This window comes from Protomyctophum parallelum (genome assembly GCF_964188405.1).
Source record: "Protomyctophum parallelum genome assembly, chromosome: 21".
In the NCBI taxonomy this organism is placed as follows: domain Eukaryota; kingdom Metazoa; phylum Chordata; class Actinopteri; order Myctophiformes; family Myctophidae; genus Protomyctophum; species Protomyctophum parallelum.
The window spans coordinates 29,649,146-29,673,116 of NC_139713.1; the positions used below are offsets into that span (position 1 = coordinate 29,649,146).

Here is a 23,971-nt window from a genome sequence, read left to right on the forward strand (position 1 = left end):
ATGTTTCTCAATTGTTTTTGAACCAAACTTTACAAAACCAGAAAGTATTGGAAAGGGTTGAACATGATTTTTTTTTAAGTAAGGCAAGCCAAAGTGTGTTCATTTCCACAACAAGGCAATTCAAAGTGCTTTACATAAAATATTAAGCATTAAGACACTATGCCACAGAGCTCAATGCCTTTTTTGTTATTGATTTATTTTCTGGATAGGACAGTGGAGACAGGAAAGCGAGGCAGAGGACAGATGACGTGCAACTGAAGCTCCTAGCTAGGAGCTGAACCTGGTATATGGTCTATGTTCTTACAGGCAAAGCCACCAAGATGCCCCCAATGCCTTACTTCTTCAGAAAGACTGACAGGAAGTTCTGAGCTGTCCTCATAGCAGTTTCATACGAGCTTGTGATTAGGACATCTTGATCCCCCTAGTAACACAGCAAGAACAATGGAAAATACATCAGTGGAACTTAGAAAATAAAATGCAGTGTTTGCAACTAAGAAACGTTAGCAGTTGCCAGTTGTTATGTACACACACAATAATTCATTACCAATGACTATCCCTGTAACAAACTACCAACAATTTCTATTGTTTTCCCATGTCCCAGCATAAACCAATAGAATGGTGTGACATACCTTCTTCTTGTCATGCTCATCCTGTAAATCCTTTTCAGATGGAAGGTGCACCACACACTGGATGAGCTGCAGAACCAGAGCAGTGACCATCTGGATGTAAAAAGCCTCTCCATCACTGTCGCTGCTATTTAGCCTGTGAAAAATAGCAGAATCAGTACAATCAGTACAGTATCAAGAGTAGTGTTAACTTTGTCGACTGAAACTATGATAAAAAATTATTGTTGAGTCCACTACCTTTTTTTCACTGACAAAACTAAATAAAACTAAGCTATGATGACTAAAACTATGATACATTATATTGACAATTTTGTCAAATAAAAACTAGACTAAATGTAGAGGCACTATTCGAAAAGAGATCCAGTAGAACTATAAGTCATTTTATGATTGGTGTCACAGCTTTGAGGCACGACGAGAGCTTGTAGATTGTCTATTTTCAGCACACAGCTGGGTAGAAATCATGCATTACACGGTCCATCAACAAACAACAAAGACTAAAACTAAAAACATTTCAGTGACTAAAATATGACAAAAACTAAATGAAATTTTATTCAAAAGGCTATGAATAAAACTAAATCATGCATGTCTATAAAAGTGTTTTCAGGTTTTAAATTGTGCGAGAGCAATTTAGTGTGTATGTTTTTGCAATTACCTGAAGTTCCTGAGGCTGCGTTTGTTAGTAGACAATCTGGCCAGAGACGTGAAGATCTCCTCAAAAATTAGCTGCCTGTGTTTCTCATAACGAGAGAACACCTGAGGTAGAGCAGAAGAACAAACACCACTCAGAAAAAATGCGCTACCCATTTTATTTGAAAACAATATCATAATTTGATCCGACAAGTCACATTAAATTGGGGAATAAACATGCATTTTATTTTATAAACATAAAATCACAGTGTACAGCACTTTGGTTCAACACTTTTGGTTTAAGTGTGCTCTATAAACTAAGATTGTATTGGATCTAACCAAAACAGTTTGAGCATGAGATAACATTTGCAAAAACTTCTTCTCTGACGCATAAGAATGAATATAAATGTACAACAATGCTCAAATAGAAGGCAGGACCTGGTGTGATCTTCCCATAGTAGACTGACTTACCGCTGTTACAACATTGATGGCACACAACTGTAGCTCACTGACATTCTCAACAAAAAATGGCGTGATGCCCATGGAAGACACCTAAAATGAGGAAGCACAGACATGTCAATCAGCGTTCCAAGAGCTCATGGAGGGGTCACAACCCCATGAGTGACCTCAGACCAAGGAAACAACGATCTCACCTGGAGGATGCTGGTGTCTGTTAACAGCTGGATTTCCAAGAGCTCTGAGATGTTGCTGACAATGTCACACACTCTGTTGTACAGTGTGACTATCACCTTCTGTTTGTTTGTGGAACACTTTGCCCGTTTGCTCTTCGTGCTTAGACCTTGGAGAGCAACAACAAATGGATTATAAAAAAAGATGACAAAATAAGAGGAAGAGAGTATCGTTGCCTGAATACACAGTAAACCATGGATTATAAAAAAAGTTGACAAAATAAGAGGAAGAGAGTATCGTTGCCTGAATACACAGTAAACCATTTGGTGGAACAAGTGGCTGGGAGGTGACTTTTTTGTAGACACACTTAGGTTACATGGCTTTGGTCAGGAGTGTGCGGGAAATCGACAAATGGACAAAAGAGCCAATTCTAAGAACAATGACTCAGGTATTTTGAGAAAGACAGTAAATAACTCTATGTCCCTTAGTAGCACTTTTATTTTAGAATTCTATTTCATATTACAAATAAAAGTGTATTTAATTAACCACATGAGCCCTAGCAGCCCAATTCTGGGCATGTCTAATAAGCGAACATTCGGCAAAGATAGGTGAACAGCTAAGCCGATCTACAACATGCAATTTCCGATATTTTACGTACAAGGACGTGCAATGAGTTGAAGTGGCTTCCAAGTGCATAAACTCCTGGAGGGATGGAACAATGTGATCTGCAGCTTACCTCCACGAGGATCCATTCTGTAAGCAGCATCATACTGAGGGTAAAGTGTGTTCTGCAGGTGGAACTTGGTGAACTGCACCACCCTCTCAATTACGTCATCTAGGTAAACGGCCTGGGGCATGCGTGGAGATGTCATGACATGGAGGGCAGTCAGACAGGCATCAGCTGACTTGGTCACACGCTCCATAATGAGGTCTCGCCACAGACGCTCTTCGTCCATTGCATCGTTACCCTACAGGACAATTTAGCAGATGCTCTTGTTAATCTAGAGACTTACTATAAGCAAGAACAACACATGGTAATACATCAAATACATAGAAATAGCCATCAAGAATCATAAGCAAGATAAGAACCTAACATCTGTCTAACAGTAGAATTATACAGTACACTATAGAGTGCTATGTCTACATAAAATGCTATCTAAATTAGGAGGACAAGAGGAAGCCAGTCAAAAACAAAGACTGACTTCAAAGCTTCAAAAACAACATGGGCAAACTAGAATTGTTCAATTCAGCACCAGATAACTTCAGTGACCCTGACCACCAACTGCACCATGTGTCAGACATTGAGTTAAGAGATCTAATATACCGTCGCTGTCGGACGGAAACCTTGAATGTCCCAAACTATTACTTTTCGGAAAAGAAAAAAGAAAAAGAAGAAAATGGGTGTCCCCGGGAAGTCCCTGGAACTTCCATATCCACAGGAACACGCCCAGGGTGCTGGGCGCAAAGCCGCCCAGCATATAGTTAATGTGTGTGTGTTAGGCTGCGCAACAGTTACACTTGGTTGTGAAAACCAACCAAGCGCTATTTTCGTGCTCGGACAGACCCAGCCAGGGACGGACCCAGTGGACTCCGTAATGGAGTGGTTGCACCACTCAAAAATCCTCCAGACCCCCAGGAATGCCATGTGCGGGTCCCCAGGTGGCCGGGCCATTTCCGGCGAGCCGCCCCACGTCCGAAACGGTTGAGAAATGACAGACCTGTCATTACCTGAAAACCAACCAAGCTATTTTCGTGCTCGGACAGACCCAGGGACGGACCCAGGGACACATAGCTCTGTAATGGAGTGGTTGCATCACTCAAAAAAGCAGTTTTTCAATGGATCTCTTAATGCTTTTCTAAATAGGCTAAATATTTATATTAAAAAAAACTGTCAGACATGACCACCTTTCATTTTTTTGGTGATTGTGTGTGTGTGTGTGTGGGGGGGGGGGGGGTAGTTTTTGTAATCTCTCAGTCATCACACACTCAGCCCGCAACCTAGGTGTTTTCTTCGATCCGGATATTTCCTTCAACACCCAAATCACCAAAGTAGTCCAGTTACCATCAAATCAGAAGTATCGCTAAAATTAAACCTTTTTTGTCATATGCAGACCTGGAAACCGTCATACATGCATTCATATCTTCACGACTGGATTACTGTAACTCACTATACTCTGGTATGAGCAAAAAAATATATATTTCGCCTCCAGATGGTGCAGAACTCTGCGGCTCGCCTTCTCACCAACACAAGAAAACGTGAACATATCACACCGATTTTAGCTAGTCTTCACTGGCTCCCTGTGAGCTACAGAATAGATTTTAAGATTTTATTGATTACTTTTAAATCTCTACATGGTCTAGCTCCCATTTATTTAAGAGATTTGCTGCAACCCCATAACCCATGTGCGCTGCCTCAGATCATCGGATAGGGCCCTCCTAGTTCCTCCTGCAACACGTCTGGTCACTCGGGGTGGCCGGGCCTTTGCGGCTCGGGCACCTTTGCTCTGGAACTCCCTGCCTTTGGCTCTTAGATTAGCAGAATCAGTGCCTTCTTTTAAAACGCTTTTAAAAACACATCTGTATGCCAAGTGTTTTTCCTAATATTGTTTTATTGACCTGTTATTTTCTTCATGCTTTATTGTCTCTGATGTCTTGATGTTTTGTTGTTTTTATGATTACTGTTTTATAACCCGTCTGTAAAGCACTTTGTAACTATATGTTTGGAAAGGTGCTATACAAATAAAATTCATTCATTCATTCATTCAGTCAAGACTGCTAACTGCAGAATCGGTCAGCAAACCTGCCCAAAACAGTGTTGTTAGCATAGACTGTAAAAAATATGGACAAAGCGTTCCCCGGGTCTAACATGAACGTAAAATGAAGCCTGTAATAATATGCTAATTCCTGATGTAAGTCGCCATCTTTTGGTACCAGCTGGCCATTGGCTGGCTCCGTTTTGTACCAGCTGGTCATTGGCTGCCCAGACAACGAGGCGGGACTTCCCCCCTTCTTCTCCGTTGGTTTTTATTTTGACTCGAGTGGGAGGAGAAGACTCTTGAGTGGGAGGGGAATCCCGATCATAGACTGTAACGGTAGCCACGCCCCTCAGAACATACGCGACTTTATGGTCATTTTTTTAATTAATGGGACCATAATTTTCCAAAAAGAATATTATGACATTAGAAATGAGACTTTAAACTAGTGACTGGAAGAAGAAAGTATTCATGACCATGTTTAATAAGGTAATACAGTCTAGGTGAAGTTGGGCCAAAATACATGGGCCTCTATGGAGCTATGGGGCTTTTTGGGTCCAGTCCAGCGCCACAACAGGCCATTATATGAACTACCGATTTCAAATGAGGCTTCACGAAATATCTGGCTGACTGCCCCCCTGGTTGTTAGTAGGAATAAACACGAGTGCAGATTCCGTCTGGGGTTTGGGCCAAATAGTCATGCACCTAACCCAACTAACTTGGTAGCGTGCAGCCACTATTGTGTGTCGAAAGTTGTGAAGTTCCACCGCCCCAAGGAAATCCCAACACCGAACAACATTTCCCACCACAGAGATGAAAACAGATTAATCACTTTCAACTTTATGAAAAACATTCAAAGATTAAAGATACCCGACAGCAACGATATGAAGCTTCATGGCCTTCTTGTTGAAGATGATACGGAGAGTCATTGAGCAGAGTGACATACAATATAGGGTGACAAACAGTACACACACAGACAGCCTCAACAGTTTCACAATGGCTTCACAGCTTCAACCAAAACTAACAAGAGATGGATAACTTACATGGTTCATTAATGTGGACAATTTGGCGCCATCCTCGATGTTCTTCTCCAGAATGCCCAGAATCTTTACCAACTTTGAAGTTGGAACCTGTAGATGAAACATGATGGATCATGCCTCCATTTTTCTAACATCTCACAGTGCATAGTAGGCATGTATATCGATATAAATCCCGACGTTATGAATCGATTCATTGAAATAAAAAAATCGAGGGCTAGTGTGATGTGAAATGTGAGCTTTAGTCATATTCCATCATATTCAAGGGCTTTTGGAGAGAAATGATAGTCACTTTCAGTAGTAGAGCACTGTAGAGGGGAGCTTTGTGTGTCTGTGACTGTGCCCAGGTGATGATGGTCGTTGATGCTCATCAAGGAAGGCAATTATGTTTCTGCACTGTCAAAAGTAATACTTCTTTTGCAATGTAGTTATATAAATTATATAAGATTTAAAAAACTGTATTCTTTCTTTAAAATATATATGTTTTTTAATATCGTGAAAAATCGTATCTTGAACCTCATATCGTGATACGAATCGTATCGTGAGTTGAGTGAATCGTTACATGCCTAGTGCATAGCCATGTTCCGCATACCTTGGAAGTGATCCCCATGGCTTTCATTTTAGCAGAATCACTGTTTAGCTCACTCAACTGATGCTTCCCCAGCAACAGCTCCTCTGGAATGCCATCATCATCATCATCTGAACAAGGACAAAAGCATTTTAGACAGACAAGACTCAAACAAGGCAGTAACCATGAAAACTTAAGACTTATTTTTTTCCTATAAGAAAAAGTCCTTCTGCACACCTACAATGAATGGACAGGTGCGTCGGATAACTGGAACTGAGAAGTAGAGAAAAATGAATCCCGTCCTGTCTTCACTTGAGTTTAGATTTATTGAGTAACGTTTCGGTCGTCAGACCTTCATCAGGCATAAAGAAGAACTGACAAACATTCAGTATTAGTACAACTCTGGGATCAGCGGGGGCCAATCAAGTGCCCCGCGCCAATCCCTTACCATGGAGAGGGACTGCCCACAGGTGAGTACAGGTGGTATATTTTTTCCATGATAAAAGGAACATACACCAAATAGAATAAGATAGCTACAATAGAATAAATCAAAATATATACAATGAAAATGTAATACCTTTAAAGTGTACTGACTGAGGCAACAAATGAATATTGGACAATTATATTGAAATAACGCATGTCCCTGGAGGGCATAATGTCCAATAAAGGTATTGGGGGTCAACCTAATAAATTAAAGGTATAAGGGTCTGTACTCCAAAATACACAAAAATGACATCACACACGATGACAGCGGGACATAAAACAGCATAGAACCAAGATATCAAAAATAATCCAAAAACCCCAGAGGTGTAAAACCTCAAAAATCACATCATCACATTTAATAAGAATTCATCATTTAAACCTTTTGGGGCTAGTGAAGATCCAAAATGCCTCACGTCAAGGTCATGGTTTCCACCTCTGGGTGGCAGGGGGACCATCTCCATACCAACAAAGCGTAAGGTGGATATATCATGTTTCATGTCATTAAAATGAACGGCAACCGGGTATTCCCTGTAATACCAGGGAATACCCGTTCATTAGCCCCAAAAGGTTTAAATGATGAATTCTTATTAAATGTGATTGTGATTGATGATTTTTGAGGTTTGATGATTTATTCTATTGTAGCTATCTTATTCTATGTATATATAAATGTTCCTTTTATCATGGAAAAAATATACCACCTGTACTCACCTGTGGGCAGTCCCTCTCCATGGTAACGAATTGGCGCGGGGCATTTGATTGGCCCCCGTTGATCCCAGAGTTGTACTAATACGGAATGTTTGTCAGTTCTTCTTTATGCCTGACGAAGGTCTGACGACCGAAACATTGCTCAATAAATCTAAACTCAAGTGAAGACTGTGTGCGGGATTCTTTTTTCTCTCATTGTTTTTCCTAAAATAGCGGAAATAGATGATCTAGGGCTAGGCAATGTAATGCAACATGAGCTTGTAGATCCACTTGTTTTTATTTGTTTTTTTACTGAACGTTTGGCTAAAATGACATGTCCAAAACAGGATATACACGGTTTAAAGTGATTAAAGTTTTCACAAGAATTGCACAGTGTGTGATATTACCTGTTGCTGTTAAGTCCACACATTCAAGGTTCTCCAAAATACTGTCCACATTTGCCATGAATCTTTTAAATGTGGAGGAATCCATTAGCTCTGTTGAGTAAACACACAAAGTAAAGTATTAAAAAAAATGTATTTAAACTTTTTTTTCTATTTTTTATAAAAAGATCTTGAAGTGATATTACCCTCTGGTGTCTGCTTGTACATAGAAGCTTTCTTTTTTTGTTTCTCCTTTTTTCTCATCTTTATGGCAACTAGACATGGAGACAGGAATGAAGACAACAATTACCACAATGCAACAGTTTTTTCCATTGCATTAATGGAAAAAACATAATACAACTTGAAAAAGTGCCCCTTGTGGTTAGAGTGTCCGCCCTGAAACTGGGACGTCGGATTCGATCCCCGGCCAGGTCATACCAAAGACTGTAAAAATGGGACCCAATGCCTCTCTGCTTGGCACTCAGCATCAAAGGGTTGGATTGGGGGGTCAAATCTACTAATCAAATGATTCCCGAGCGCTGCTCCAAGAGTTGGGTCAAATGCGGAGAACAAATTTCACTGCGGTAACGTGTGTGACAAGTCGTATGACTTTGGCCTTGGATGGCAATTGGACGATTTGAGGTATTTTGTTCCAAAAATGTGTTTTGCAAAAATCCACCTGTTGGTGGCGCTGTAACAGGCCAATGTGAAAAGGGTGGCATTTTGTTCCAAAAATCCGGAATATGAAATATGGGACAGATCCGTCTTGAGCACATGACTAAAGAGATACTGCGATACTGTGTACAAAAGTCGGCCTCCTGGTGGCACTATAAAAGGCAAAAGGAAAAATGCAGGTCAAAGGTTTGTCTTTGGCCTCTAGGGAGTGTGCATTAGAGTTCTCATTTTCTGCCCGAACCCGGCCCGGCCCGACATTTTAGGGCCGGGCCGGGCCCAAAAAATATGCTAATTATTAATTTTCTTCTTTTTTCAAAAATGTTATTATAATAAAAATAGCAATTCTGTTATTTGTGTAATGTGTAGGCTATATAGCCTACAAGTATGTATTTATTATGAAGAGGGCTGCGCTATGGCGATTCACTTGTGACAGGAGGAAGACGGAGGAGTGGAGGCGGGGGGCTTGGAATGGATTACTGACTGCGCAGGCAGAGAGAAGTGAACGGTGGGGTGGTTGTTTAATGTTTATACCGCTGGCTGGCCTCTGTTTTGCGGCGCACCAAATGAGCTTCAGTTCATAATGCTAAATGTTTTATAAATCAAACAGATTATCACACGATAGACTGCAACATGACAAAAACAGTTGCACTGAGCCATCTCGTTAAACCCAGCTGGCCGCGATGAATAACCTAATCATTAGGCCTAATCAACGTCATATAGTCACCAACCATCCATATAATTCTGTAGTGTATGATCTGACCACGCAATGTTACAGTCCGTGCACTGCAGGCTACAGGCTATTTGATTTACAAAATGATTAGTATTATAACCGCCGTCCCTCAGTGCGGCAGCGGCGCACCTCGTTATATGTGCCCGATTTAAAATAACAGATCTCTAAGCTGTCGAAACACGCCATGAGCGGGTGCATGGATGGTTTGTAAACTTTGTAGGCTATGTTTGTTCTTTTGGACACCGAACGGGGACGATACTTGGGGTCTTGGACATAGCTTCACTTCAGAGGAAACGTGGAGCTACTCACCAGTCACCACCACTGGAAATGGAATCCATTAGAATGATATGGAAATGGTACATTAACAGTGAGCTACATAAATCCTTTATTTCGGCGATAAGTCCATTGAACTCCGTTCTCACTCTCACACAGACACACACTGAAAGAAAAAAAAGAACGCCACTTTAATGCATGGCCAGCGCAGCAGCATGCGCCGTCAGTGGTTCACTGACGGCGCATGCTGCTGCACTGGCCATGCATTAAAGTGGCGTTCTTTTTTTTCTTTGTCTGGCTTTATAGGGCTTCGGGCCTAACATTATGGTATTTTTTAGGGCCGGGCCGGGCTTCGGGCTGACCCAGTTAGGGCCGGGCCGGGCCGGGCTTCAAATTTCGGGCCCGATGAGAACTCTAGTGTGCATGCAACGTTTCACGCAGATCGGTGCAGTTATAGGTCAAAATGGTGAAAAGCTGCATCAGGTTGGTGCTATAACAGGCCGTTCTGGAACATTTGGGGCAGAGATTAGCTGTACACAGACAGACGGACAGACACACACACGGATGGACGGACGGAGTGCAAAACATACTCTCCCCATGCCTTCGGCTGGTGGAGACAATAAACATTAACCTGACTTCGCCAGATTGCGGCAGTATTGAGTTCACCAGTTCCCTCCTCCTGCCTGCATCTGTCTCTCTCAAGCAGAAACGAGCAGCGGGACAAACATTTGATATCTCCATAATAATTTCGAGTTGTAGTCTTGTTAGGTTGTGTTTACATTTGCGCTGTGGCATTGCTTCAATATGTCATAAGTCTCGCGTTGATCCCGCCTCTAGCGGCCTCATATCGCTCCGGACAGAATTGGACCGGAGTACATCATCTCTGCCTGAGAGTTCCCAGACTCTCCCTGCTGGCAGAATGCAAATGTTGTCCAGCAGGGGGAGTGGTTTCACCAGGCTAAATGAACATGGCTTCGCTTTGGAATGTAAGTGTGTCAGCACACAGACTTGCCATCACTCATGTTTGAGTCTTCATCCGACTCTCCTGAGCTGAGGTCACGGCGCCGGCTCTTGGACCCATCGCGACCGCCATGGGCTCCCCCGACTCGACGCTGGCCTCCGGAGTCTCTCTTCTCCTGATGCTCCCATGTGTCGTCACGCACTTTCTTGTGCTTCTTCCGTACTACTGTAATGATAAAAAAAAGGAAGTAAACATTTGTTTTGCCTTTCATTTCAGCCGTGTAATAAAACCTTACCAAGTCCAGCAGGTACACGACACCCGTCGCATGATGCCACACAGTTGTTGTGTGCTATTTATACATGATAGATGGGTTAGGTGAGTTTCTCACCCTCATTCTGATCTTCATCTGACTCCGACTCTGCATATTTGGCTGGGCTGCGTTTGCGTTTCATTTTCACCCTCTCATGCAAGGACACGGTGGATTCATCCTCTGGAAGTAGATAAGGTGTTACATTATCAGTAATCACTAGGAGAGATAACCAGAAATCTACTTGTTTCACACATTTCTTTGGTTGCCACATTACATTATAATTTAGCAAAATGAACTGCTAAACAAGTAGCAAGTGCCATTGATCTGAGGAGACTCAGCTGCCCTGCAAGTAAAATTTGTACTTATATATACAATACAATATTATTAAAGGACCACTCCACCACTTTTCAATCTTCATATAATTGGTCCTCACTAATGTTCATGATAGGCTGTGGGCAGTTCAGAAACCCGTCCACCAGTGACATCATCATTAGGCAGATTTTTATTACCATGAGAACAGTGGCTTTCATTATCGTATTGCAACTTTTCACGAATAGTAAGCCTGCAGTTTCTATTAGCTTGGATTCCCCATCGATGATGTCACTGGTGGACAGGTTTCTGAACTGCCCACAGCCCTCCCATGAGACACAGACCGAGTAGAAAGAAAATACTTGAGCTCAACCCCAAATGCACACATGGACAACATATGTTATGGCCGACAGACCATATGTTGTTATGGCACACAGACCATATGTTGTTATGGTCCACAGACAGAGTATGTATGGCCCACAGACCTGTGGCATCCTCAAAGGAAAACAAATGACCCTTTCCTGTGGATATCAGTAAGTTGTTTGATGATGTCAGGTTGACTCTATTGTCTATAGCCTTAACCCATTTGGGCGGGAACCCCTTTTGGTGTTTAAACATTATGTTATAATTTAGCTATTGACAAATAGCAGATCTACAAGCTCATAGCACGCCACCGAGTGGCGCGCTACGAGCTTGTAGGTCTGCTATTTTTGAAAAATCGTGAAAATATTTATTTCAGAAAACTGGAGGATTTAGAATAATTCTTTAAAATGTTGAGGTCAGGCCTTAAAGAAGTTGTGGAAAGGCAGCATTATTAAATTCATGGATTTTAACTTGAGGCAAATTAATTTAACTTTCCAATTATTGGTAATTGATATTTACCGTTTGAGTACATACCTTCCAAACGGTAAATATATTCCATAAGGAGAAGAGACTGGAGCAGCACGGACATTTAGAGCCTTTTATTTAGGTGCCGAGTATACAAAACGACTAACGTTTCGACCTTGCGGTCTTCATCAGAGTCATCAAATAGGTAAATATATTCCATTGATGCAGGTATGCAATGGTAAATATTAAATGTTAATAATTGTGAAAGAGTCTGCCTTTAGTCCAGAATTATAAAATAATGCAATGAGTTTGAATATCAAACTAATTAATTAACAAATGAATGCATTGAAGTGGCTTGTTTTATACAACTAATCTTCAACGTACACATCTGGCAAAATATCCAGTCAATATTTTATAATAGAATTGCGTTGTGAAGCAAGGACCCAGGTCTTCTGGTGTGGCAAATAGCCTATTGGAAAGGAGTTTTTTACGCCTCCCAAATACATAAACATAATAAACATAATTCAACACTAAATGTTTCATGTTTCAATTCAATTGTCCAATTTGTGGCCCTTCGCTCACTTTATTGAAGTCAGTATGGCCCTCCGTAGAAGAAAGTAGCATTGCTTTGTGTTATCTATAATATTCAATGGTTGTTATGCAGCATGGCAAATATTTCTTCCTGTAGAGATTATTCTTACCTTTCCCTGACTTGCCAAAGGAGGACCGTTGTGCTTTCCTTCTTTCTTTCTCCTTAATGAGGACCTTTAACTCATCTGGGGTGAGTTTCTTAAGCATCACCACAGGCTTAGCAGCTTTTTTCATGGTCTCGGTCAAAGAAACTCTCTCTAGCTCAACAATGGGCTCGCCCCAGGTCTCCATCACCTTTTTTTGGAGATCCTCGCCCTTCTCATCACGCTTTAGTTTGGGAATCACAAAGTTCTTAAAAGTCCCTGTCTTGCACCCCAGAAGGTAGGCAGGGAATTCCCCAGGTTTGCCCTCAGTAGACTTCTGTTTGTTTCCATCACTGCTACTTCTGATGCCATCTCCAGCCCTCCGTTCCTCCTTCCCTCGATGGGACTGTAGGCCAGAAGATTCTGTCCTCTGATGGCCACTGGGGTCCGCTGGTCCTCCACCATTCTGCTTCACTCTAGGGCTGTCAGGTTTTCTGTGCTGCTCGAGAGGTTGCTTGTTACAGTGTTTGCCGGACTCTGTCCTGTGTTTTCTGTCCCTGTCCTTTTCATTACCATTTCTGGAGTCGCACTCTGCCTTGCTGGAGGATTTGGAGTTGTCTGAGTGATGGCTGCAGGACAGTTCCCTGTCTCTGTGCTTGTCCTCTCTGTGGCGCTCTTTGTGTTTCTGACGTTGTGAATCAGGCCTTTGGCCATCTGGGCATCCCTTGATTTTTTCAGGTTTTCTATCCTCTCTGTGGCGATTGCTAGACAGTTTTTCGTGTTTCTGCCGCTGTGCATCAGGTTTTGGGCCATCAGGGCTTGCCTTGCGGTTTTCAGGTTCCTCACCGGGGCGAGCGGTAGACAGTTTTTCGTGTTTCTGCCGCTGTGCATCAGATTTTGGGCCATCAGGGCTTGCCTTGCGGTTTTCAGGTTCCTCACCGGGGCGAGCGCTAGACAGTTTTTCGTGTTTCTGCCGCTGTGCATCAGGTTTTGGGCCATCAGGGCTTGCCTTGCGGTTTTCAGGTTCCTCACCGGGGCGAGCGCTAGACAGTTTTTCGTGTTTCTGCCGCTGTGCATCAGGTTTTGGGCCATCAGGGCTTGCCTTGCGGTTTTCAGGTTCCTCACCGGGGCGAGCACTAGACAGTTTTTCGTGTTTCTGCCGCTGTGCATCAGATTTTGGGCCCTCAGGGCTTGCCTTGCGGTTTTCAGGTTCCTCACCGGGGCGAGCGCTAGACAGTTTTTCGTGTTTCTGACGTTGTGCATCAGATTTTGGGCCCTCAGGGCTTGCCTTGCGGTTTTCAGGTTCCTCACCGGGGCGAGCGCTAGACAGTTTTTCGTGTTTCTGCCGCTGTGCATCAGGTTTTGGGCCATCAGGGCTTGCCTTGCGGTTTTCAGGCTCCTCACCGGGGCGAGCGCTAGACAGTTTTTCGTGTTTCTGCCGCTGTGCATCAGATTTTGGGCCATCAGGGCTTGCCTTGCGGTTTTCAGGTTCCTCACCGGGGCGAGCGCTAGACAGTTTTTCGTGTTTCTGCCGCTGTGCATCAGGTTTTGGGCCATCAGGGCTTGCCTTGCGGTTTTCAGGTTCCTCACTGGGGCGAGTGCTAGACAGTTTTTCGTGTTTCTGCCGCTGTGCATCAGGTTTTGGGCCATCAGGGCTTGCCTTGCGGTTTTCAGGTTCCTCACCGGGGCGAGCGCTAGACAGTTTTTCGTGTTTCTGCCGCTGTGCATCAGGTTTTGGGCCATCAGGGCTTGCCTTGTTGTTTTCAGGTTCCTCTCTTTGGCGAGTGCTAGACAGTTTTTCGTGTTTCTGTAGTTGTGCATCAGGCCTTGGGTCATCAAGGCATCCCTTGCTGTTTTCAGGTTCCTCTCTGTGTCGAGTGCTAGACGGTTTTTCGTGTTTCTGCAGTTGTGCATCGGGTATTGGGCCATCTGGGTGTCCCTTGACGTTTTCAGATTTTCTATCCTCTCGGTGGCGAGTACCAGACTGCTCTTCGTGTTTCTTCCGTTGTGTATCGGGTGTTTTGCCATCTGGATGTCCCGTGCTGTTTTCCGATTTTCTATCCTCTCTGTGGCGAGTACCAGACTGCTCTTCGTGTTTCTTCCGTTGTGTATCGGGTGATTTGCCATCTGTGAGTCCTGTGCTGTTTTCCGTTTTTTTATCATGTCGGTGCTTCGAGTCCCGTCTCTTTTCATGCTTGTTTTTGTGGGTCTCTGGTTGGCCACCAGTGCCAGCCTTCCTATGGATTTCAGCATGCTGTTTGATGATGTCAGGTCGACAGTCTACGGCCTTAAGAGTCTCTCTGCTTTTTTTGGACTTGCACTGTAGGACCGCAGAGGATTCAGGGCCTTTTCCGGGCCCCAGGTGTTCTTTAGGCATGCACTGTACCTCTATTGGTCTTTCACCTCTGCCTTGCTGCAGGTCGATGCTGACCATCAAAGCGGGCCGACTAGCACCGTTACTTGCAGCACTAGCTTCCTTGGGTGTCAACTTGCTGCCAGCACTTCCGCCTCCTACACTTGGACCTCCATTGACCCCAGCTGTGCCCCCAGCTCCAGGTTCCTGAGGATACGAATCTTGCTTCCGTTTCTTCAGTGGCTTGTCTGTAATGAAGAACACTGTATCTTAGTTTATCGTTATTTAACAGATTAACCCATTCTGACCTGAGATCAGATTCATACGAGGTTTCCACATGGACACACACTGGTCTGATTAACCCATTCTGACCTGAGATCAGATTCTAAAAATGTCAGTCGTTCTTCGATTTTTCAAAAAATATCAGACCTACAAGCTCGTATCGCGCCACTCGGTGGCGCGATATGAGCTTGTAGATCTGCTATTTTTCAATAGCTAAAGCATAACATGATGCCGACACAAAAATGGGTGCCCGGTCAGAATGGGTTAAGCCAATGGCAAAAATGCTAGACAGCACAGGGCAAAAGCAAAGCATACACACAGACATTCACCTTTATCCTGAACTTCCTTAGAGCATCGTTCTCTCTCGCTGGCCGATTCGCGTTCTACCCTCTCAATCTCAGCAAGCACCTCCATCTCACCATCATCGTATACTAATCCATTGGCAGCTCCAGTCTTCTTGGTGTTTTGGAGAACTGGTACCTGTTGACAGCCAACCTGTTCCCGGGCACATAACCTAACAGATGGGTCCTGGGCTATCCTTGAGCATTGGTTGTTCGAAACTATAACAACATCCTGGATGGAGCCTTCATCAGCCCCCTCAGGGAGCTCTGTAGACTGATCCATCTCTGAGGAACTGACTCGACCAAGTTTTACGTTTAACTTGGTAGAGCCTTTAGACGGAGAGCTGACAATATCACGCATGCCATCTTTGTCCGTCTGCTTGTATTCCTCATTGGCCAGCATCTTCTGCTTCTTTTTGTGGTCAGCTTTCAGGAGGAATTCAGGAGCTGCATTGTGAGGTGGTGTATACTGGGGATGGGACTGCAGGATGTGAGGAGGCCTTGACCCTGCTGAAACAATTAAAATAATAATAATAAATATAATTCAAAGGGGTCTCATTTAGGAGTCCACATCATTAATTACTGATTTATAGTACTGTGGTGTTAGCATACTTTTTGAAGTCGCTTCAGTCCCAGCAGGAGAGCTAACAGACGGTGGAGATCTAACTGGGAACGATGGGGGTCTCATGGAAGGGTCATTCTCCTGGTGAGCATAAGACATTACATTTTAGTGCAAATTGGTAACAAAATGGGCACAAAGTTAAATGCTAAAGTTCAACTCAACATAACTTTCTCAAAATTACCTCATTTCCCAGTCTGTGGACGATGTTCACATAATCTTCATTAGCATCTGAGCTTGCGTTATGGCCATTCAAAACACCACCAGAAACCAATGGGCTTGAAACTGAAAATCATACAAAATGAATTACATGTACATTTTTGCTAGTTTTCTAGTTAAGTTAGTAGGTTGGAGAACCCATTATAGACCACAGCACACTTCTCCATCTCGCCACACTGCAACAGTAGCAAAGTTGAACTTTTCTCTACTTTGCTTTTGCCATCATTAGCTCAGAATCTCTCCTATTTCAAATGTGACAAGTGATTAGGGTAGAGAAGATCCACTTATTATTAGCCACAAAATAAAGACAAACATAATAATAATAATTTAAATTGTTTCGTGGATTTGCAGAGAGATTGGTCATCAAACATTTCCTTTGTACTCACCTTCCTGGATCTGTTGGTTTTGTGAATAACTGGGTGGGTCACTGTACTGCATATAGTTTGCAGGGCTTTGAGAGGTGTATGGACTAGGTACTGGACTATTCTGCTGGGGAATGAACTGTGTTCCTGACACAGACTGTGGAGATGCAAAGCCACTGTAAAGAAGTAAGGTAAGAGTTACAGAATGATTTATATTATACCGGAGTCTTGGTAGAAGCTTCACTACTTTGACCATCGAAAACTAAATCCCCATACCTAGTTGGACTATGTGAAACAGTAGATTGCTGGTAGTTTGTTCCTGGGCTTCCATGCACTGGATTCTGAGGCATTTTGTACTGTGGCATCATTGGCTGCTGCATTATACCTAAAACATAAAGAAAGGACGCCTGCTTAACAACTTGAGCCACATCTTCATATTTTGAAAATAGCCAATCTTACCACCCTGAACCCTGTATCGCGTATGCATACTTTTCTCCCTGAAGATGCTTGGGTTCCTAGCCAGCACCATCCTCAGTAGCACTGGCATATCCCCCTCCACGTCTTCACTTCCCAGGTTGTCCTTCAGTTCTCTGCAATGCAAGGGGAGGTGAAATTTAAAAAGTATGGCCTGTGTCGCTGGCTTAGCGGTCCAGGCACCTAGGCTGACAGCGCGTCGCGGGTTCGAATGCCGATCCCGACGACCTTTGCTGCGTGTCACTCCTCATCTCTCTCTCCCCATTTCCTGTCAGCCTACAGTTATAATAAAAGCCCCAAAAGAAATAAATCTTTAAAATAATAATAATAAATGGAAAGGGGATGAATGAGAAAGTGATGGTGTCATTGCACCTGTTGTTGAAACACCTTCGCATCTTCCCCGGTCTTTAAAATCTGCTCACCAGCTCTCATAAATCCATAGCCATGCTTCATAATATGCACACAATTGAATTCAACTTAAGTTTAATGACAACAGCAACAACTTCCCCCTCCCCATCGCCAGGGGCCGTGTATTGCACCATGGGACTTACTAACTATTTATGGATACCCCATTAATATGGATTAAGGTTTCTATTACTCCTAAATGAGATTTGCAGCATCATTGATACCAAGTGTAAAAGCAGGACTCACGACTAATTTGTTTCACAGGCTGGAATACTTGCAGCCAAATTGTCAGGAAAATATTAGCTTCATGACTTCCAAAGTATATTTATTATATATCATTTCACACAAGCGTTAAGGAGGCATGACACTCGCTCCATTTGGAATTGGAAATGATGGAGTATCACATCTCGTTTGATTTTCAGTAAGATGCATATCCAAATAAATAGAGAAACAACAAGTTAACACACATACTCTTCTACTGAATACAATGTAGTCACTATGCATTATTATTACATAGTACCCAGCGGATAATAATTCTCTACTCAATTGTTAATTCAGCTTGTGAAGTACTCACATATGCTCGGTGGAGACCTGGTTAAGGCTGTGTGCCAGCTGGGACACCAGGTTCTCGTCCCGACATGCCAGCAGACAGCTGACCTCTTCAGTGATCCTCCCATTGTACAGCAGACTCTTAGCAGTTGTAGCCGGGAGAGGAGAGGGCAAGGGCAGCTGGTTCAACACTAAATGGATGGTGAACCACATGTTAGAGACGAGTCTGTAGCCTAGGAAAAGGTTTACTGTATGCTCAAGGGCAGTGTGATATTCAGAGAATATTCAGACACAGAATAGGTCTCTATTGTTTGGTATTTGGAAAACTGCATTCAGTAGTAAAAGTTATTTCAGATATTTAAAAATGCAAAACTGTCGTTCTGGAACCACCGTTTTTAGCAGGAGACACCACAATGCTGCAACTTTGTTCTGTCGCTGCATTCTAATGCGGTTATGTTTCAGCTGCAACAGCTTGTGGATGCTTCCAGAAGGTCAGAATATTCTTGGTCAGGTGGTAATGCTTTGCCTTGACCTTCAAGCCTTGCCTGGTTTTTCTGGCCACTACCTAACCTTATCCTGAGCAAATAGTTGTTTCCACCTTTTTGGGTACTCTGGTAGCTGTAGGGTACAGTTTACACATCAACCACCCAATAAACTAAGCAAGCTAAACCAAGCAAACAAAAACAAGTTGTGCATGAAACAAATTCATCTGGTATATGCATTTATGCATAATTCAACTTGCATTAAGCCCTCATAACAGGTAGTGAAACGTCCATATCAAAGAATACCTACCAAAAAGGTACTGCCCTTAAAAAGTGATCTCACACAGTAATACCATAACCCACAAATATTTAGAATATCCTAGCAACTAAAGCAAATCGATGATACCGGCATTAAATATACTGTATAATTGGTCCTCGTTAATGTTGATGATAATATCTCTACTGTCGGGAAGAAACCACCCAACTCCAAATTTTTCATTTTTCAGGAAATTAAATATATTTTATATATTTATATTTTGAAAACAAAGCAATCCTGCCTCATCAAAGAGAGGTGGTGGAGTTAGTTGCTTTAGCAGACAGTTTGAGGGTCCAATAAAGTTAAGAGGTTTTGTCCAAAGCGCTTTTTACTACTTCCATTGGTTCAATATTTTCTAAACAACACACAGACATAAGGGTCTGATTTATGCAAAAAAAAAGTATGTGTGTGGAAACAACAACAGGATCTGTCCAGGTGACTCTGTAACTGTTAGAGTGTAGCCTTAGACTACAAATGGAACCAAAGGACCCTTTTATAACAATAACTGTACAAATTGACTGTTTTGAGTCCATTTGGTTATATTTGTACACTCTCAGGTAGGCCATTCTCCAAACCATTATATCGCACCTCACGCACAGCTGTCGGTTGTAGTGTTGACATTGGCTTGGAAGGTACTATTAAAGAACATCTCTCATGTGTAAAAATTGCGGGGGTGTATTTGTGTGTACTGTGTATGATCACGGAATGTGATTTGATTGGCTGATGTGTTATATAAGGGGCCCCCCTCACACACAATGCCAATTATGCCATTGACAATGAATGAACATTGATGACGAAGGTGAGGACGCAAAATCGCAAATTGTGATTGGTAGGAATGAGATGTTGTATGATGACGTACGATGATAAGAGCGCCCCACCACGTGACTATGTGTGTAGACTATTAGTCTATTTAGTCTGCACGGTTACTGTGGTTACTGTCACGTGATATCATCATCGTGATAAAAGGCACTGCTCACTTCACGACAGGGTGTGATTTTTCTACGCGTCCATGTCTGAGACGAGGGCTGTGGACAGTTCAGAAACCCGCCTACCAGTGACATCATCATTATGCAGATTTTCTTTTCTGTTACATCACATTCCGTGCTCAGCCAATCAAATCATCACAAATGTCATTCCGGCCAATCACTTTTGGCGTCTTCACTTTTCTGCCCTCACTTTCAGCCAATCAAATCATCGCTATGGGGGATCAGCCAATCAAATCATCGTGTTTGTGTTCACACAAACACGATTGTCATCGTGTTCACACAAACACGATGACAAAACTGGCCATAGGAGGGGCTAGTGCACTTCAAAAAGTCGAAGTCCTGACTTCACCCTGGGTCACTGCGTTATTTTTTGTATTGGAATAATGGAATTCCCATTGGCAAATCAGAACTGTGTTCCAAAAATAAACAAACCACCTCAGCCATTTTGTCAGGTATGTGACTCTGTGTCATTTATGATATTGAGTTACATTTGATAATGTCTGTGTTTGGAGACGTTTTTACTCCTTGGATAAATTACTAGTACTTTTTCACAGTCAGTTGATTCACCTGTTTCAGCAGTTTATCATTAACTGACAACTGCTGCATAGAGGAAAATTATCTGTAACATTTTTAAAAAGTGTATACCGGTATATTGTTGTAATGTATGTAAAAACAGGGTAAAGTATGCCTAACCTTATACTAAGATTTTAGATTTGTAAATTGACCGCTTGTTTTTTCTTCTCCCTAAGTGCATCATCGTATTAACTTGATCATAGTGGTATTTATTTATTGTCTTGTTTTGTAACATTTAACCTATGAGCTGGTTATTAAGTGCATCTCACATGCTAACACATGCCTTCGTCCGACAAGAAAAACAGCATAGGGTGCACTGGTAACTGACAGTTGAGTCTGATTTGTTTGTACTCATTGTGTGTCTGTGTTGTGCACCTAAAATAGCTGATATACAGGGCAGGCTCACAGTGTGATGTGATGATCTGCAATTATCGGTGTACAACACTGGCACACAATAAAGTATAAATTAAGCATTAGTGTGTATCATGTCGCAGCAGGGTGTCCCAACACTTAACCTAAAACATCTCACAAATCTTCTTAAAAAGGAAAAGCAAATTAACATTGTATGTGTGTTTGTGTACACTATGTGACCGGGTGAAGAGGGTTGTTTCAAAAGGTGTTGTACTTACAGTCTGTGAGGGTAGTAATCCCAGCGAGAGTAGTAATAGGAACATGAGGCATATCCCCATTCATGCTGACGATGGAGGTGAGGCGGCGTCGTGTCGAAGCACAGGTTGCTCAGTGTTGCAAACTTCTCACTTTTTCTTACATCTCCAAAAAGGCTGTAAAACATATATTGTTTATTACAAAAGAAATACAACAACCTACATAGCCTAGCAGTATTAACATAGCCAACTCTTAATCTAAGACACCTTTAGCAGATTCAGCGATCATGCATTCATTTATCCCACCATGAAGTCAAACTTTTTCATGACAAGGAGACGTATTTGGCTGCGGAGCCCCATCTGAAAAAGTATTTTGTGCCAGGGACCTCCAGGAGCAACATTTTTAAAATGTTGGCTTTTAATGTTCGCCTTTTTATGTACAGTGCAGGTATATTCAAAGATATGCACTCATTTTCATGTTTTTTTAACAATAGTTAATACCACGCTATGAGCTTGTAGATTGGCTATTATTGCATAGCCAAAGTATAAAATATGGTTAAAGTGGTTAAAATGATTGTGACGCTATAACTAATTTTGCTGTGGACCCCCTGAAGGTCCCCAACTCCCCGTACCTCACTTTGAGAACCAATGGGTTACAGTACTTAGGATCAGAATCAGTAAAAAAAAATTGGTGAAATTTGTTTGTGTGTAGTTCCCATCATGTTGTTTTTCCAAGAAAACAATGAAGGGGAAGAAGAGAGGGGGTGGGTCAGGATCACAGGGATAGTTTATATCAACCACTCAATTGGCTATCCATACTGTTCTCAAAGTGGGGGGGTGTGTGAGGGGGTTCAAGGGGTACCCAGAAAAATCTGAAACAGTTTAATCACTTTTTAAAGCCCATTTTATTCTTCAGCTATTCAAGAAGAGCCAATCTACAAGCTCAAAACACATCCTGAAAACCTGATGCATTGTAAGCTTGTGCTAATTTAAAAAAAAAAGTGAAATCTTGAAACCCATTTAATAATTTTGAAAAGATTTAACACAAATCTATGTCCCTGGCATAAAATATTTTCAGATGGGGGCCAAATACTGTACATATAAATGTTGGGGTTCTTGGCATGAAAAAAGTTTGAGAACCACTGACTATATTATGGGCAATCCAAATCATAACACAATTCACAAATACTTCGATTTAATAAACAAAGGGCGCTTGAGCTCTCTAAAGCAGTGGTAGTCTTTGTTCATTGTTCCTTGGTGAGTTTCAGGGGGTCCATAGCTAAATTATTTTATAGTTAGCAACCAAAATAATGGCCCTAGTCTGTAAAGCTGAGTGTACAAAATAAAATGGAACCAATTTGGTCACTCACAGAGTACCATTTATACACGGAGTTAAATCAACACCCGCACCGGGGACTTGTAGCATTGGACCCAATCTACACTGATACAACAGATACAAATGTTAACAAATACCCGTGGCCTAATGAATATCAAACTGAGAGTCCTTGAAATTAAAAAGGTGAAAGGTTGATAATCATTGCTATACCAAACCAAATGGTGTAGGTTGCCTGTCTGTTAATTAGTGCCTCATTGCTTATTATTAGTTGGCTTTTCTAAGATGCATGTTGAGTTGAGAGATACTGTGCGTTCATCAATCATCACACATCGCGTCGTGTTAATTATGAGATGATGAACTGCTAGCTTACAATCTGTGAGCATCGCTATGCTAACTAGCCAAGCAAGCAGCTTTATTCAAAACTTGCTTTATCCAGAGGGGCATGATGATGGCATCCTGCGTTATAAACCCTGCTTGCTGTGTGGGGTCTTTTCGGGGGGGTTTTGGTCGCGACTTGTTGGTCAGTGGATTGTAGCCTACATATCGTGTAGAAAGAATCCTCTGATGTGGTTTCACTGGCCTTCCTTCCTTCCTCCATCGACGTTGCTTCTAGCTTGGAAAGTGGACCTCGGACTCGCCCCAAGGAAAGGAACGCAACCCCGAACCAACCAACTCTGCTATAATGGAGCTGTTAGTTACAACAATGCTATGAGGCAGCTCCACCAGAACATCTAATAGTTTAGTTGACGTTGTTGTTCCTCAGTGTTGTTCAGTGCCTGCCTTCCGTGTATTTGGCGTGGTATCACTTCACCGCTAACACAAGCATACGCGTGTTGTTGAATTCAATAATGTGGCCCCGTGCGTACGGGTCGTTATTTTGTTTACCTCGGGGTGTGAGGAATGATAAAAAACCTTAATGGTTCCAAGGGGACTGCAGGAGCTCCCTCTCCGTCCTCCGTCCTCCGAGGAAATGAATATAACAACAACAATGATCCTCCTCCTCCTCCTCCTGCTTCTTCCTTCTCACACTAAACAACATATTATTTGCTGCTGCTGCTGGGAGGAGGGTGCAAACATCATTCTCCACACAGCCAGTCCTTCAACCCAACAAGCGAAGGCTTAGGCGGCTGGAACATCCAGTTGCTTTCTATATGAATAATAAAATGTGAGTAATAAAAGCGTCCGACCCGGGTGATAAAAAAGGATTGGATTCGAGTGAGACAGTCAATGGATGGAGCCCCCCCCCCCCCCCCCCCCACACACACACACACACACACACACACACATCATCACAGAACAAAATGCCGACCAGAAGAATAATGCAAGAGCTCCATCTACCGGCGTGGCGTCAAACCGACTGGCTTCTAATCTATTCTACACACAGTGAGTTTTCAAATGTATGGATTTCAGATATAAATAAAATGTAACCAATGCCATCCAAGAAAAAAAGACATAGGCATATGCTGCAAGCTCCTGTAGGCTTATTAGTGATACAGGTCGCCTAGAGAGTGGGCGCCT

At 42.6% G+C, this 23,971-nt stretch overlaps 1 protein-coding gene across 4 annotated transcripts in view; it reads right to left on the reverse strand.

The window, feature by feature from the left end:
• LOC310879301 (nipped-B-like protein B) overlaps window positions 1-23,650 on the reverse strand; it is a 43,196-nt gene extending 19,546 nt beyond the window's left edge. Inside the window, exons 1-22 of one of the 4 annotated variants that reach the window (XM_083793867.1) lie at window positions 23,339-23,650; window positions 21,142-21,294; window positions 18,181-18,346; window positions 17,217-17,317; window positions 17,004-17,112; window positions 16,752-16,903; window positions 16,331-16,431; window positions 16,140-16,230; window positions 15,516-16,034; window positions 12,579-15,152; window positions 10,819-10,920; window positions 10,482-10,655; window positions 7,998-8,066; window positions 7,816-7,905; window positions 6,266-6,372; window positions 5,680-5,766; window positions 2,620-2,851; window positions 1,907-2,052; window positions 1,725-1,805; window positions 1,279-1,379; window positions 630-762; window positions 339-421 (exon numbers count right to left, since the gene is read on the reverse strand). In XM_083793867.1, coding sequence (XP_083649993.1) covers window positions 339-421; window positions 630-762; window positions 1,279-1,379; window positions 1,725-1,805; window positions 1,907-2,052; window positions 2,620-2,851; window positions 5,680-5,766; window positions 6,266-6,372; window positions 7,816-7,905; window positions 7,998-8,066; window positions 10,482-10,655; window positions 10,819-10,920; window positions 12,579-15,152; window positions 15,516-16,034; window positions 16,140-16,230; window positions 16,331-16,431; window positions 16,752-16,903; window positions 17,004-17,112; window positions 17,217-17,317; window positions 18,181-18,346; window positions 21,142-21,205 — 5,282 coding nt within the window. In that variant the 5' untranslated portion in view covers window positions 21,206-21,294; window positions 23,339-23,650. Of the gene's footprint in view, window positions 1-338; window positions 422-629; window positions 763-1,278; window positions 1,380-1,724; window positions 1,806-1,906; window positions 2,053-2,619; window positions 2,852-5,679; window positions 5,767-6,265; window positions 6,373-7,815; window positions 7,906-7,997; window positions 8,067-10,481; window positions 10,656-10,818; window positions 10,921-12,578; window positions 15,153-15,515; window positions 16,038-16,139; window positions 16,231-16,330; window positions 16,432-16,751; window positions 16,904-17,003; window positions 17,113-17,216; window positions 17,318-18,180; window positions 18,347-21,141; window positions 21,295-22,993; window positions 23,313-23,338 lie in introns of those variants that run through there. The other 3 variants (XM_083793868.1, XM_083793865.1, XM_083793866.1) reach the window with 3 other exon arrangements.
• Between the last annotated feature and the right edge of the window lie 321 nt (window positions 23,651-23,971).